The sequence below is a fragment of the Symphalangus syndactylus genome, chromosome 2, assembly GCF_028878055.3.
Source record: "Symphalangus syndactylus isolate Jambi chromosome 2, NHGRI_mSymSyn1-v2.1_pri, whole genome shotgun sequence".
Classification (NCBI taxonomy): domain Eukaryota; kingdom Metazoa; phylum Chordata; class Mammalia; order Primates; family Hylobatidae; genus Symphalangus; species Symphalangus syndactylus.
Window position 1 is genome coordinate 143,125,961 of NC_072424.2, and position 14,883 is coordinate 143,140,843.

At 48.7% G+C, this 14,883-nt stretch overlaps 1 protein-coding gene across 3 annotated transcripts in view; it reads right to left on the reverse strand.

Annotated features, from left to right (window-relative positions):
• The window catches only part of PDE10A (phosphodiesterase 10A), a 667,471-nt gene that overhangs the window by 320,679 nt on the left and 331,909 nt on the right, over positions 1 to 14,883 (reverse strand). The window contains exon 1 of one of the 3 annotated variants that reach the window (XM_055269348.2): positions 7,902 to 14,816. The exons of the other annotated variants lie outside the window; for them this stretch is intronic. Coding sequence (XP_055125323.2) covers positions 7,902 to 7,974 — 73 coding nt within the window. The 5' untranslated portion in view covers positions 7,975 to 14,816. Of the gene's footprint in view, positions 1 to 7,901; positions 14,817 to 14,883 lie in introns of those variants that run through there. 3 annotated transcript variants of the gene reach the window in all.

The window sequence follows — 14,883 nt, forward strand, 5'->3', positions numbered from 1 at the left end:
AGACATAGAGGCTGTGTAAAGGCATTTGACACACAGCAGTCTCAAAATTTACCCAGAAGGAGATCATTGCTCATGATGGGCACATTCTCACCTTTCTTCAAGCTAGAGTAAATTAAATTACAAAAGAAAACTGTAATGCATGTATAGGACTAAGTCCACACACAGAGTTAAGAATACAGACCAACCATCTACAAAAGTCTAGAGTAAACAAATAACCAGTCACAGAGGGAAACCATACAAAGCAAATACAAGCTACAGTGTCCATGGCAGAGAGGGATGGCATCCTGGACAGGCTGCAGGCTCACCTAAGGCCACTCTGCCCCTGGAGCTGCCAGCAGCAGGGCCTTCCCACTCACCTCCAGCAGCAGGAGACCCGACAGCATCGTTCTGCTTTTACACAGGACCGAGTGAAGGCGAAACGCTCAGAGACAGGAGAGGGCAGAGGTGAATTCTTTTGGAGGTGCAGAAGTCCCATAAATGGGGAATGGGACTACAATAGCCTTTCAAAACATAGCTTCCCCTAAATGGAAGAAGCATTCTAATGACAATCCCTTTTTTTTTTTTAGTTCTTTTTCCAAAAATTCTTCCCTTTTATTTGCAACACATTTTCCTTTAATTTCTTGCCAAGAAAGTGGAATTGCTTGCGGACTCCAGCCATTTCCTGATATCAGTGTTTCCAGAAGCCGGACTTCCTGCAACTACAAAGAAACACCTTTCCCAGCCAAATGGATGCTCTCAGCAGCCTTTCTCTCCCTTTCCCAACTGAAGCCTCCTTGGACGTCACTTGTAGAGGCTGCCTTTTCGGAGAAGACTGTCTCAGAACCCCAGGAAACAATGGCTACGTGTCTCAGCACGTGCTCTCCTGAAGGCACTATTGCAAACACTTGCTATATATTATCTCATTTAATCTTCACCACAATCTTAACGACTGTAGCAAAAGAAACAACTGCAACACAGGGTCTCCTAATTAAGCACTCGGTTACAGTGCCTCCTTGGTGTTTAACAAATACAGGCACACACACATTTCTTTTTTTTTTCTTTTTTCTTTTTTTTTTTTTTTTGAGACGGTGTTTCACTCTCTCACCCAGGCTGGAGTGCAGTGGCGCAATCTCGGCTCACTGCAAGCTCCGCCTCCCGGGTTCACGCCATTCTCCTGCCTCAGCCTCCCCAGTAGCTGGGACTACAGGTGCCCGCCACCTCGCCCGGCTAATTTTTTGTATTTTTAGTAGAAACGGAGTTTCACCATGTAAGCCAGGATGGTCTGGATCTCCTGACCTCGTGATCCACCCGCCTCGGCCTCCCAAAGTGCTGGGATTACAGGCGTGAGCCACCACGCCCGGCCTTACATATGCATTTCTTAACATATCAGACCATCCACTGTTTCTTACTGAGAAGTCACAAAGCACAAGAAAACTACTGACACAGGCCAGCAGGATATCGATTAAAAAAAGAGCAATGGTGAATTACACCTCTTTCTACACAGGTGCCCTCTCTGAAGCTGATCTCCACCTAATAATAATGGCATTTAGAAAACGTTTAGGTCACCCCAAAACCTAGTACTGAATGCCTTATTCTATCAGCCATATGTAGTACTTTCCACCAGACTGCAACCCAGATACAAGAAGTCATAACAATTTTGAATCACAAACATTTTGCCGAAATACATTTAAAAATGGACCAACACAAAACAAATTCAAAAATCATACAGGAAAAAAATGGGCAGATTTCCTAATGATGGCCCTCACAAAAGGAACAGAACAGTTACACAACACAGCAAGTGCCAAAACTCTGCACGCACAGTCAGATCGCCTGAGAAATAAAATTAAACTAGGGCAGTAATATTATTCACAAGAAATAACCTTTCACATAAAGGCATTCCGGGTGGCTTGCAAAGCCCCTGAAGGATTTAAGTGCTCCACAGAGTGAAAGGACCGTGCAGCCACTTTCTCCCCACCCATCCCCATCCTTGTCCCCACCCCAGGAGCCACTCCAAGAAAAAGAGAGCAATCGCCACCAGGGTTTTCCCCAGAACAGTCCCCTGTGAGAAAGGGGTGCCTTGCAGAAAGAGAACTAGATGAGAGCACACTGACAGGCCTGTGCCTTTCAGAGACTTGGGTGTGCCCCAGGGGTTACCTGGAGAGACCTCACAAGGAGCTTGCAGCTCCAAGGAGAAGCTTGCAAGGGGAGTGAAGATGGAGGTTTAGAGGTCAGGAAAGGGTTCTCATAAAATCCAGTAACTTGGAAGGAAGTAGCAGCTAAAATAAAACCAAGGAGTGGACTAAAAGGAAATAATATTAAGTGATAAGACAAAGAAAGCTGTCACCATTAGAAGCAGAACACAGGAAAATAAGCAGGATGATATCCAAACCAAGGGGGAAGAGTCAGTGAGGGGACAGCAAAGAGGCCCGCTGAGACACTCACGGAGACAGCATGCGCCCTAAACCCCAAGGAAAACCAGGCAGGAGGGCAAACACGGCCATCTAAACAATTCACGTGTCCCCATGAAGGCCCAGCCAGAGGGAAGGCTTTGTCTCTCTTGCCCTGGGCAGAAAGCTTTCCCCAGGGCAGAGTTCTGGTCAGCCTACACCCCAAGCCCCGGTATAGAGCAGCTCCCACTCTGCCCTGCAAAGCTGCTGAGGAACAGGTGCAGGAGTGCCCACTGCCCCTGCTGTCCAGTCAAGTAATCAAATCCCTGTCACAACAGAATAACCTGTAATAAACTGCTAGGCCCCCCTTTAGCGGTGTCATTAAATGGCAATGTCACTTGAGGATACATTTGCACTCACTGGAGAAGCGCTAGTATCTAAAGCTCATGTTTCTACAACAAGGCATCTGGTTTCTTGCGAAAAAGTAGTGATTTCTACCAGATGAAACTGGCTGGGCGGCTCTCCAATGGTTTAAACAATAGTTCACATGTTAAGTATGAAACCATCAATTGCATCAGTTGAAAACTATATTAAAATAGAAGTGTTGTTTTCCACGTTCAAATCTGTGCATGACGTCAGAAAAGAGCTGGTAAGATAACCACGAGGGGTAGTGATGCGTGCAATTTTTTTAATATTCATCGTTTGACATTTTGGGATCTTGTGTAGGAGAAGTAAGTGGGAGGCCAGAGGAAGACAGAAATCAATCAGATTTTAGGGGCTGACAAATGAAACCACGATCCCAGGAGGAAGACCATAAAAACATGACCCCCTAATGAACACGGGAACAACAAAGACAATTCACCATGAATTCGATGCCACTTCAGTACCTTCTTGCTAATTCTGAAATTTAATTTTTGAATGGAAAATATTATTCAAAAATCAAAATGTATAAAACGGGGTAACACTGAAAAGTCTCCCCACAACTCTGGTTCTCCATCCCCCAGGACCCCTTCTCCCCTCCGCCTCCCTTCACTCCCCAGCAAGTGTTACATGAACAGTTTCTTGTGTTTCTTCCCAGATTGTTTATGCAATCACAAATACAAGTACACGCTTTTATCGTCCTTTCTAAGACAAAAATGTGTGTATCTGAGTGTGTGTGTGTGTGTGTGTATGTTTTTCACACCTTGCTTTTTTCACATAACAGTGTATCTTGAAGATCTGGACATTCGTTTTCACTGCTGGAAATGTTATTTAACCAGGCCCCCACTCGTAGATAGGCCATTAGATGGTTTCCAATGTCCTATTTCAAACAGTACTACACCATATTCGTATCTTGTTAAGTCACTTTGCCTATGTGTGAGTATATCTGAGTGATAAATATCTAGAAGCAGAATTATTGACTCAATGGTTACGTGCATTTTTTTTTTTTTTGAGACAGAGTCTCTCTCTGTCGCCAGGTTGGAGTGCAGTGGCGTGTGCAGTGGTGTGATCTCAGCTCACTGCAACCTCCGCCTCCTGGGTTCAAGCGATTCTCCTGCCTCAACCTCCTGAGTAGCTGGGACTACAGGTGCGTGCCACCGCGTCCAGCTAATTTTTGTATTTTTAGTAGAAATGAGTTTTCACCATGTTGGCCAGGATGGTCTCGATCTCTTGACCTCGTGATCCACCCACCTCGGCCTCCCAAAGTGCTGGGATTATAGGTGTGAGCCACCGCGCCCGGCCAACATACATTTTTAATATTGATGGATACTGCCAAATTGCCTTCCTCGGTAGCTACACCACTTGATACTACCACCAGGAAAGTACAGAAGCACCTGCCTCCTTGTGGACTTTCCAACAGTGTGTTATGAAGTTTATGAATATCTGCAAATGTCACAGGTGCCATTTTCACAGGTGTTATTTTCAACTGCACTGCTCTTACCGTGAATAAGGCTGAGCATCTTTTAATGTTTTTAAAGAGCCATTTACTTCCCTTTCGCTGTGATTTGTCTTGTTCATATGCTTTGACTATTTTTTATCAGGCTGTTCTTTTTTTTAGTCACGTCTAAGAGCTCCTTCCTTAATCATTTCTAGGAACTCTTTATATATATATTAAGAAGGTTAGCACTACGCTGTGATAGGAGCTTTAAGTGTTTTCTCTAGGGCCACAATTCAAGAACTACAGGGAGTTGTTAGCATGGTGTTGGAGCTTCTGGCATGCTATGGGACATGGAGAAAGATAGGTGGAGAGGCAGGAGAGGCACCAGGGCCTCGACAGGAACATGCTAAGACCTGGCTTACAGGATTTGGGGCAATACCGAGGTGTTTCGTTTTGTTTTTTGAATGTGGATTAACTTATCAATCTTTTCTTTACTTCTGGGTTTTGAGTCCCATTTAAAGGGTCTCCCCACTCCAAGGCTAGAAAGGAATTTCCTCATTTTTTTTCTTTTTATGATTTCCTTTTTTACATTTAGATATATAGATATATTTTACATTTACATAGACACATAAACATACATATATATGTACATATGTAATCCATTTGGAATTTATCCTGGAGGTGCTGTACATGGAATAATCTATTTTTATTTTTTTCTAGATGACTACCTAGTGTCCTCAAATCATGTACTCAGTAGTCTATCTTTGCTTCTCCTATATGAAATGACACTTTTACCATCCTTTAGATTCCGCCATGTGTCTGAGTTTGTTAACACTTTTCTGTTCTGTTGCATTCATTTGCCTACCTATCCACATGCCAGTACCACTGGTCTTCATTACTGAGGTTTTATAAGTAGATCTCTAATCTGCCTTTAAAAATTAGATATATTTAACCCTGAGAAGCAGAGTATAGTCCTAAAAGACATGATGACTGATTAGACAACTTCTGGTCCTGGGACACCAAGAAAATTTGAAATGTATATAACCTTGAGACACCAATACAATATGTAATTAGCACATCCAGGAAGCCGTAGTAACTAAGCTCTTTTTTGTTGTTGTTCATTTTGTCCTTTGAGGCAGGGTCTCCCTCTGTTGCCCAGGCTAGAGTGCAATGGTGTGATCATGGCTCAGTGCAGCCTCAACCTCCCGGGCTTTTTTTTTTTTTTTTTTTTTTAGAAACAAGGTCTCACTAAGTTGCCCAGGCTGATCTAGAACTCCTGGGCTCAAGCAATGCTCCCACCTCAGCCTCCCAAATTGCTAGGATTACCAGCAAGAGCCGCCTCGCCCAGCCTTCAAGCCCTTTTGAATATCACTTTAGATGTTTATTCCAGAAGCTACTAAAACTATAATACAGAAACACAAATTACATCCTATACAATAACTACAACTTGAATTCTATATTACCATGCCGTTTTTCCCATTCTGCACCAGCCTCCACCCGTCCCTGGACTGCAACTCTGCAGTTACCTGTTAGTCTCTTTTTTTCCAACAGAGTAAACTGCTCTTTATGCAAAACTGCTTCTTACACGGTACTTACCAACTTTTAAAAGGCCAAATACGCTTGTATTTTTATAAATAATTCATCATATTCAAACACGTCAGCCCTTCATAAGCAACACTTTCACTTTGCTATGTAGAAATGTTTTAATCAAAGTAAAAAGCTTTTTATCGCTGCCCCAGGAAATGAAGCTAAGGCATCCAGAACGCTCTAAACGCTTATCTCCCTCCTTCCCATCAACTCGAGGTGGCTGCTCCACGCCAAGCCATGCCCCAGCAGCTCGGGCATATGAACACGCTGTGTTCACAGTAGCTCAGAAGCCCTGGGTCACTGGTGCCAACTAGTGTATTTGGATTACATGAAAATATTATAAATGAAGCAAAAATGAAGTTTCAAGTCATGCCAGCAAAATTTTACAATCACATTATTTATTTCATTATTTCTTTCCCTTTAGGAAAATTAATATTTTAAAGGACGATTTCAATCATATTCCCTCACTTAAGCACCTTCACTATTTATTCATTCATTCAACTTGTTTTGCTTGGCAACGTGCTAGGCACTGAGGTCAGGAAAATGAATAAAACACGCTTCCCACCCGCAAGGAACACTTTGGCTAATGGGAGACAAACACGAAAGCAGACAATTGTAAGCACCAGCAGTGACGGAAGCACGGATGAGCGGACCATGACGAAGCCTAGGAAGATGCAGGGAAAAGGGGTTCCAGGGCACCGGTGGCAACCGAGAGGAAAGACTCCCAGTCAGGAGGATACCATGACACACGGCAGAAGCACCTGCCATGTGCTGAATCACACTGCAGGAAGTGGAGAGAGACACAGTGGAAAGGCCAGAGAGCTGCAGGGCCTGAGAGCTCCACAGGAGCGCAGAGGGACCTCCGTCTCCATCCCGGGGCACAGCTTTCCCCACCACGCGTGCCTCTACCAGCGGCTCTCCAGAACGCCCCTCATCAGGTCTGGATCCTTCATGAGCCAGCAACTCCAGGAAAGCAAGGCACAGCTCTGATGCAGATAGAAACCAACGAGCAGGAAACATGCGCTAAATACCTGCATGTCATGGTATCTCCCCACACCGTGCCCTCTGGCACCTCCCCACTCCTTCCCCCAACACAAAGCTGGACTCGGTGCGCAAGGAAGACCTGATCCACTGTGCCAGCTTTCTCCATCCCTTCTCCTCTGCACAAAGGCCCCCAGCCATGAGATCATCCTACTCCACGAGCCCTGACTTCTGGCTGCACATCTTGAGCCTGGCGCCTCTGTCTAGGCTCCCACCCCTCTCTGGAACCTTGCCCTCACTCAGCTCCACATATCAAATACTCTTCCGCCCTCAAGATACCACCCCAATTGGACTCTACGGGTCAACTTGCATCAAGATGAGTATCTGAATTGTGCATACCTTTGTGTTTAGTGTATTTTTTAAATGCAGAGTGTATGAACATTTACTCTGCCAGCCCTTACTCCGATCCCCCCTGCACACCGGTACTGCATGTCTTCCTAAACTATTAATTTAATGGCATCACTTTCCTTCTAAAACGTTCCCAGTCACTCCCGTCATCCTCCTCATTGTCCTGTTCCTAGCCTCCCAGTTCCAGTGTCAGCAAGGCTGGGCCATCCCCCGGCAGCTGGCCTCCCGCTCTCCCCAGCCCCACCCCTGCCTCCCCAGGCCCCGCTCTCCTCCTTGGCTCACTCTCCAGTGGCCACAGTGCTGTCCAGTTGAGAGAAATGGGGGTCAGAAGCTGGGGAGAGCACTGTGAATTCCACCTCCACAGCAGCCCCCATACTGGTTCCTTCCAAGGTTCCCTCTCTGGGGAAGAGGTTTCCTTCTAGTGTCCAAAGCCATCTCACGTCCCCCACATTCTACTCGTCCTGTCCTCTTTAAGGTTTGTTTCCACCCGTCTTCCTATTTCTTCAAGCTCCTTTTCTTCAGCAAATCAACATTCCCAAGTCAATTCTCCATGCAGAAAAAGGCGGCATCTACCTGCCCACAGCTGAGATTCAAACGGCCCCGTCTGCCATCCTCACCACTGGCATCAGATATTATCCATGCCACTCCACTGCAATCTCCCGACCGAGGCCAAGGACGACCTCCTGGCTGCTGGAACTCACCTGCTCTCTGGAGCATCTGGCCTCTTCCCTCTCGAGGCTCCGCTTCTGAACTCCAGGGCGTGCTACCTTCCATCTCAGGAACTCGCCGGGTCACTCCTCTCCAGGGTGCTCCATGGCTCTGCCTTCTTCTGTCCTATCCTCTGACTTCTGCTCGCTCCCACTATTCACTCCTGGTCTCCATTCACGACTGTGGCTTCAACGACTACCTTGGTGTTGCAGAGTCCAAATCTCTCTTTCTAATCCGGCTCATAGCACAGAATTCCAGAGGGCCGTCCGTTCGCGTGTCAAACTTCAGCCAGGCACTTACATTGCACCCAGCTATGGTTGATTAACCAACTCCGTCTGTATTTCCCTCAGAGCCAAAGTGTCACTGAGGCATCTATATACCGTCATTGGGGGCATCCAATCGCATGATTTTAGGTGCTGTGACTGCAGTTTCTATGCTGCAGTCTTGAACGATCCTTTGGATCAAATCCTCCCAGGTTTGTTTATCCAACTGCCTTCCTAGCATATGCATCTCAGACTGAACACCACCAAACGCCACGCCTGATTCCTTGCGTACCCCACGTGCTCCTCCTCCAGGCTTCCCATCCCAATCCCAGTGAACAGCCCCACCATTTAGCCAATCTTTCCAGGCAAAAACCCAGGCATAGATTCTTGATTCCTCTCTCTCCCTTGACTCCCCATATCCAGCCCACCTGCAGGTCTTAACACACGCCGCCTCCAAACACCTCCTGAACCACCGCGGCATTTTGCTTCTACTATCATCGCCGTGATCCAAGTTATCATTGCTCTTGTCTTCACTATGACAGTAGCCTCCACGGACTCCCTGTATCCACGACAGCTCTCTTGATTCATTCACCAAACTGCAGCCAGAATGAGCTTCTGAGATCATAAACCATGGATCACCCACCTGCTCAAAACCTCCCCAAAGCCTCTGCTTTCATGTGGAGTAAACTGCAGTTTTTTCCTCTGACTGACAAAGCCTTCATCCGGCCCATTTGTCACCTCACGTGCCACTGCCTGGCGGGCTCAGCTCCAGCAGCACGGCCGTCACCCCGCTCCTCTGCCTTGTGAGTCCCCTCTGCCTAGGGTGCTTTTCCCCTGACAACTGCAAGGCCAACGACAGCTTGTCATTCAGAGGCCATTTCTACTGCCCCCGTGAAGCGAGACCTGCACAGAGCAAGACAAGGAGCCACACAGCTGCACGGGCCACTCTCAGTGTGCATTCGCTGTGCAGCTCTCTCGGTATTTTTTGTTTCCCTGGCTGGTTCTTGTCTGCACCACCAGAGTGCGGGCACCATACAAGCAGAGATGATCCCTACCACCAAAGAGGCTGCTTAACACATAGTAGGTGCTCAATTCTCATACTTCCCATTCGGGTATCTCTTTGCTCTGGGCATGGAACTACTCCCATTCCAACCCCAACTCTTTCACACACACACACATACACACACACACACATACACACACACACACACACACAACTTTCCAATGCAGAAACTAAGGAGTCAGATTTCTCCTGCCTTATCCAACCAGCCACCCAGATGTGTAACTATTAACTGCTACCTCCTGCTTGTATCTCTCCCGACCATTCCCGTGCATGGCCCCATCTCTGGTCCAGCTCCTACCTCTTCTCATGTGCCGAGGACTCTGCCACCAAGATCAGCCCTCTCCCTCCAGTCACACAGAATCTCAGCTCCAGCACAGAGGGGATCCTTTCTACCCGTCTTCCACAGCTGTTTCTATACAGTCGTCTGAGGGGTCATTGTAAAGTATCCTTAGCTTAGCCTAAATAATCCTCTCTCCTGTCATCACCCGGGTCCTCAACCTACCACCTGTCCAGGCTGTTTTCCACCCTGCAACCTCAGAAGATCCCTTTCCTTTGGCCTCAGAAGGTCCTTCCCAGGCTTCTCTCAAAGCTAAGGTACTGCCTCTTCCCATCCTGTGAAACCTTTCCAGGACCTCCCAGTCAGAGGCCGTCTGGTTCTCACCGTCTGCAGAGCGTGTCTGTGGGTGAGCGTGTCTGTGAACTCTCATCCATCTCTTCTGTGAGCTGTGTGCTCCTCGAAATAACTGATTTTGTCTCATGCACCTCGGAATCTTAAGTCCGTAGAACAGAGGCTCATACAAAGGAAGCCTTCAAAGAGTGCTCATCGATTTATAGGTTTCTTGAAGACAGGCACCAGGTTTTGTTCTGTTTAGATTTATTTTGGCTTTCATCTTTGAATTTCCAACACAAGTATTTGAGTACCTTCTCTATGTGTGTCAGCCACTGTTAACAGTCTCAGGGAAACAACCAAAAAAGACACTGCCCTCAGGCTCTCACAGAGCTTCCTTTCCAGAGAGGGAAGGCAGACAATAAGCAGATAAGCCAGTAAGTGAGCAAGATAATTTCAGCAAGTGGTGAGTGCCACTAAGAACACGGGAGTACTGGATACCTTCTGCTTTCATTGCAAGATTAGGAGTTCCTCTGTCACTGTGGAGTTTTCCTTTAGACAGACTTAGAGAAATGATCAGCTGGAGGAGCCTAATTTACATTTTAAAAGGAAATTAAAATGTTTTGAATTACAACTAAGAGTTTTCCTTTTAAGGGAAAATATTCGTTTTACATGAAAATTATTTTTTCTCTCAGACTGCATCAGCTGTTTCGAAACAAACAAAAATTAACAATGTATTCGTTGGTGAAATGTGCACCACACTATGTTTAACCTGCTTTATAGTAAACAAAATCGTAATATTTGCTTGACTATTGATTGCACTGAGTTTTTTCCCTATTGGAGTGGAAAAAGTTTTACGTGCAGAAATGATCTAAAACTAATATACTGACTGGGATAGCAGATGACACCATCTTCTAATGTTTCTACTGCTTCTCATTTGAATTTTCTCATGCAGGTTTCTCAAAATTAAAAGTGCAATTTCTTGAAAGTAAGCATTAATAACCTAAAGAATCCTACCAGTCTAAACAGCTCTGCCCTTTGGCCTTAATTCCTTTCTGATTTCCCTACCAAAAAATAGGTCACCCTTCCACGGAGGACTGTGACACTCACGTCCACACCCTGGCTTTGCAGGAAGAAGTCAAGCCTTGCTTTGCTGGTCATTTTTGTAGGTGTCCATAGCTGTATTTCAAGTCCCTTGGGGGACCTGTTATCATTATTTTAATCTCCCTCAAACAATTTACACTCAGTAGGTACTCAACAAGTATCTGTGAGTTGGCTGTTGGCTGATTTAGACCCATTTCCACTGCTGAGTGTTGTTCTCGCATTCTTCTGCAACCTCAGTCTCCCTGAGCCCACAAACAGAAGTTAACAGCGAAGTCTAGTGTAGTTTGTACGTGTTAAACACATTTGCTCTTAAAAGAGATCATATTTATCTCAGTTTGTTCAAGTGTTGGTCACACAGTATCTTATGTCTCAAGAAACAGTAAGAGTGGTTACTGATGAGTGTTGAGCACATTTAAACTCCACAATTCCTGGGAGCATACACGTCTCCTGTTTTGAATATTTGGCAATCAACTGTAGTCTGAAGCTATCTGCAGTCTGCATTCACCATTTTTTTCCCATCTTATTTTCCTAACCTTCTCGGTATCCTCCTTGACCAGCCGGGGTTTCCTTTGTCTGTATCTCTTTATGTCATCAGAGTAGCTAACCAGGGAAACACAGAGAGGTGCGGGCGCATTGGTGGCTTCTGACTGTTCTTATCCACAGGCGTGCCTCAGAGTTCCTGACCTCTGCACGCCCTGCAGCCGTGTTGCATCAGGGCAGCCACACTGATCACCAGCGCAGACAACCTATGTTATCTTTTCTAGAAGACCAAATGCCACTCACACTGGTCTGTCCCACGTGACTCCTCCACTCTCCATTGCACAAGAGTTTTTCCTACTCCAATGGCAACTTTGCTCACAATGAAGTATGAAGCCGGGTGCCTGAGGAAGAGCCCAGAGATCAGCAACTAGAGGCAGATGGCAGGAGATGAGGTGAAGTCAGGAATGGACTGATAAGGGCAAGTAAGGGCACTGGGCATGGTGGCCACTGACCCCTGGGCATTAACATCAAACCTGCTTCTAGGGGACTCTGTCTCTATTACTGGATGGCAGAGTGGGAAGCTCCCACAGCAGCTTCATGGCTTCTACTAGGCTTCTTTCTTTCTTTCTGTCTCTGGGGCCTGGGTCCTGGCAGTAGCTCTTACTAAGTGTTGTTTGGTGCATGAGTGAGTGAACCAGACCAGCCGGTCAGTGTGAAGAGCCAAAACGCAGAGCTAAAATGGACAGAAGTGGAGCTGGTGTATCATACCCTCTACACATGATTTGCTTTTGATGGTAATAAAAATAAAACCAGCATTCATACAAACAGCAACTCGACAAAACAGCCTTTACACGACAACTTGCGTATCAGACCAATAGGAGATCAAACTGAAAGAAAAAAAAGTAATGACACTCAACAATTAGACACATTTGTATGCATTAGGGCATTTTTAAATTTTTACAGAATCTAGAAATTCTTTTTCAAAAGACCGGTTTTCTAAACGATACATATCAGAAAAAACTGTCAAACTTCGGTACTTTAGCAATTCAGACCAGTGGCTTGTCATGCAGGAACAGACAAAGACCCAAAAAGTAGAGATAAGAGTGTCAGAGCAGAAATTGGCTACTGTCTTTTAATAATCAATCTATCCCCTTCCCAAGCTTGAGTGAAGTGGGTCTGATAATTTTGTTTAAAAGTATCTTCTTGTTTACTACCTCAGTCATGTCCCAGATAAGACTGTCCTAACCTTTTGCTCCTGTTCAAGCCCAAAGCTACTGCTCAGGGCAGGGTGTGGGGCGAGGGGGCCGTTCTTGAGTGTTCCCTGATGAGTCTGGTTTCTCTGATGCACCAGCTTCTCCTAGCTGGGCTTTCTGCAGAGTAGACCCTTCTCCTCTCCAAGTATTGTCTTCCTAAAGGGAAAGCCTGCTAGGAATACCCAGAGGACTCCACCCTCTATCCAGAGCTGCGAATCTTTCTTCCCCTCCACAACATCCAGCAGGGCCCTGAACACACGAGCCAACAGCAGTTTCAGCAGCACCAACAGAAGCCCCATCATTTCAGGACCGTGGGCTTTTTCCAGAAGCCTACAATCCCGTGCCTCAGTAGTACCACCTTTCCCCCAGAGCAGTTTGTCACTGCAAGATAGAGCGTTCTTCAACCCCCCACCCCAAATCAAAGGTCAACTGAGAAAAGTAGATGTTTATTTTTTTTAAGAAACAATTCACAAGCCCACCAGTTAGGGGACCAGGAGGAACCCCGGTCCTAGACCAGGCCTATAGGCCGATGCCAACACCCCGGGAGAGCTGGTGGGGCCCCATCCTCTACCACCTTCAATGCATGGCCAAGGGGCACTTCAGAAAGGAAAAGTGCTTTTACTGACCACATCTCTGGCCAACAGAGAAGGCCACATGCTCTGTCCATGCACACCCATCTCCACACCCCTTCCCCACCTAGACTGCAGCGGGAGTGGGAGGCAGACACCTGGGGGAGGACTTAGGGGTCAGAGGACTTCGGGAGCATTGGGCCCGCGCCCCGCCAGCCAATAAAGTGCGAACAACGACTCGCTAGCCGGAGCCCGCACGGGTGTACCAGAGGCCTCTGACCACGCGGCCACCGTGGACTTGCCCGTGCCCGGGCAGCGGGGTTGCAAGGAGAGGCCGATCCCGGCGCGAATATGCTCGCCAGCCCGGGAGCTGCAACCCAAAGGTGCCTGAGCGGGCGGTGAGCCAGGACCAGCTTTGGCCGCAGGGAGGGGCTCGACCTCGGGTGCCCTGGAGACCCGGGTCGGCCAAAGCCTGGGAGTGAGCCGCAGTTGGGAGCGGGAAATCGAAACACCAATCCTGGAAGAGCGTCGGCCCCGGAGAAGGCGCCGCGGAAACGCGGCTCCTGAGCGAGGCGCAGACAAAGGCTCGGGTGCGCACGCGGTGGACGGTGGCTCCGGAGCCGCGCTCTGGGCCGCGGGAAGCCGCACCCGCCCCGACTGGCGCCAGAGTCGGCCGGGGGCCCATGGGCGCGACCTCCCGGACCAGGAGGTGCTCCTACCCGGCCCCGCCGCAGTCTTCCCGTCCTCACCCTGCTCCCCCTCCATACGCGACCGCGACGCCCCCCTCCTCTGCGCACCGGGCGCCTCCTCTTTCCTCACTGTCTCCCGCCTGCCAGGTTCCTTCTAGCGAACCCCTGCCTTGACTTTTCTGCTCAATCTTGTCCCCCACCCCCGTGACATGCCTTTCTGGCTCCTCTGCCCCAGCGCGCTCTCAGCCCCGCGCCCGCGGGTGGCGAGGAGGAGTGGCCACGCCACAGTGGGCCCGCGGGCGCATCCTGCGAGTCGGAGGCGGCGGCGCCTTTCTCTTCCACCCTAGCGACCTATTGTCCTTCCCTTTTCTCTACCAGCCCGGACCCCCAGAGAAGCCCGGGACCAACAGGACGCGGCCCGGGGTGGGGGTGCGTCCCCTGGGTGGAGATGCAACCGTTTCCACCCTGCCAGTCCATGCTCTGGATGCCGGTGACTGCGCGGGGTGGGAGGCCGGGCGCCCACTCCGAGTCCTGGAGAACGGCGGTGCCTTCACAGTTGGAAGCGCGGGGTTCCGAGGCCCTGGCCTCCCTCACCCCGGCTACAGGGACCCGGTGGGCTGGACCCCCAAGTGGAAGGAAGCGCGTCTGCTCCAGCCAAGTGGCCACAGGCTCAAGAGGGAGGAACCTAAGTGGTCACAAAGTTGAGTATAAATACGCGCCGGATGAGTGTGTCCAGAAAGGGCACGAGGGGCGGAGAAGCAGGCGGCAGGTCCCGCTCGCAACGTCCCAGCTCCCGCCGCCCTCCCGAGCCGCCCTTCCCCCGAGCGCACGCGGAGCCTGGGAAACCCCGGCGTCCCTGCGCGGCCGAACGCTCCCGCGCTCCGCCAGGGGCGCCGGCTCCTGCCCCTCCAGAGAAGCCCCCCGGGCGCTCCACGCCCCGGCACGGG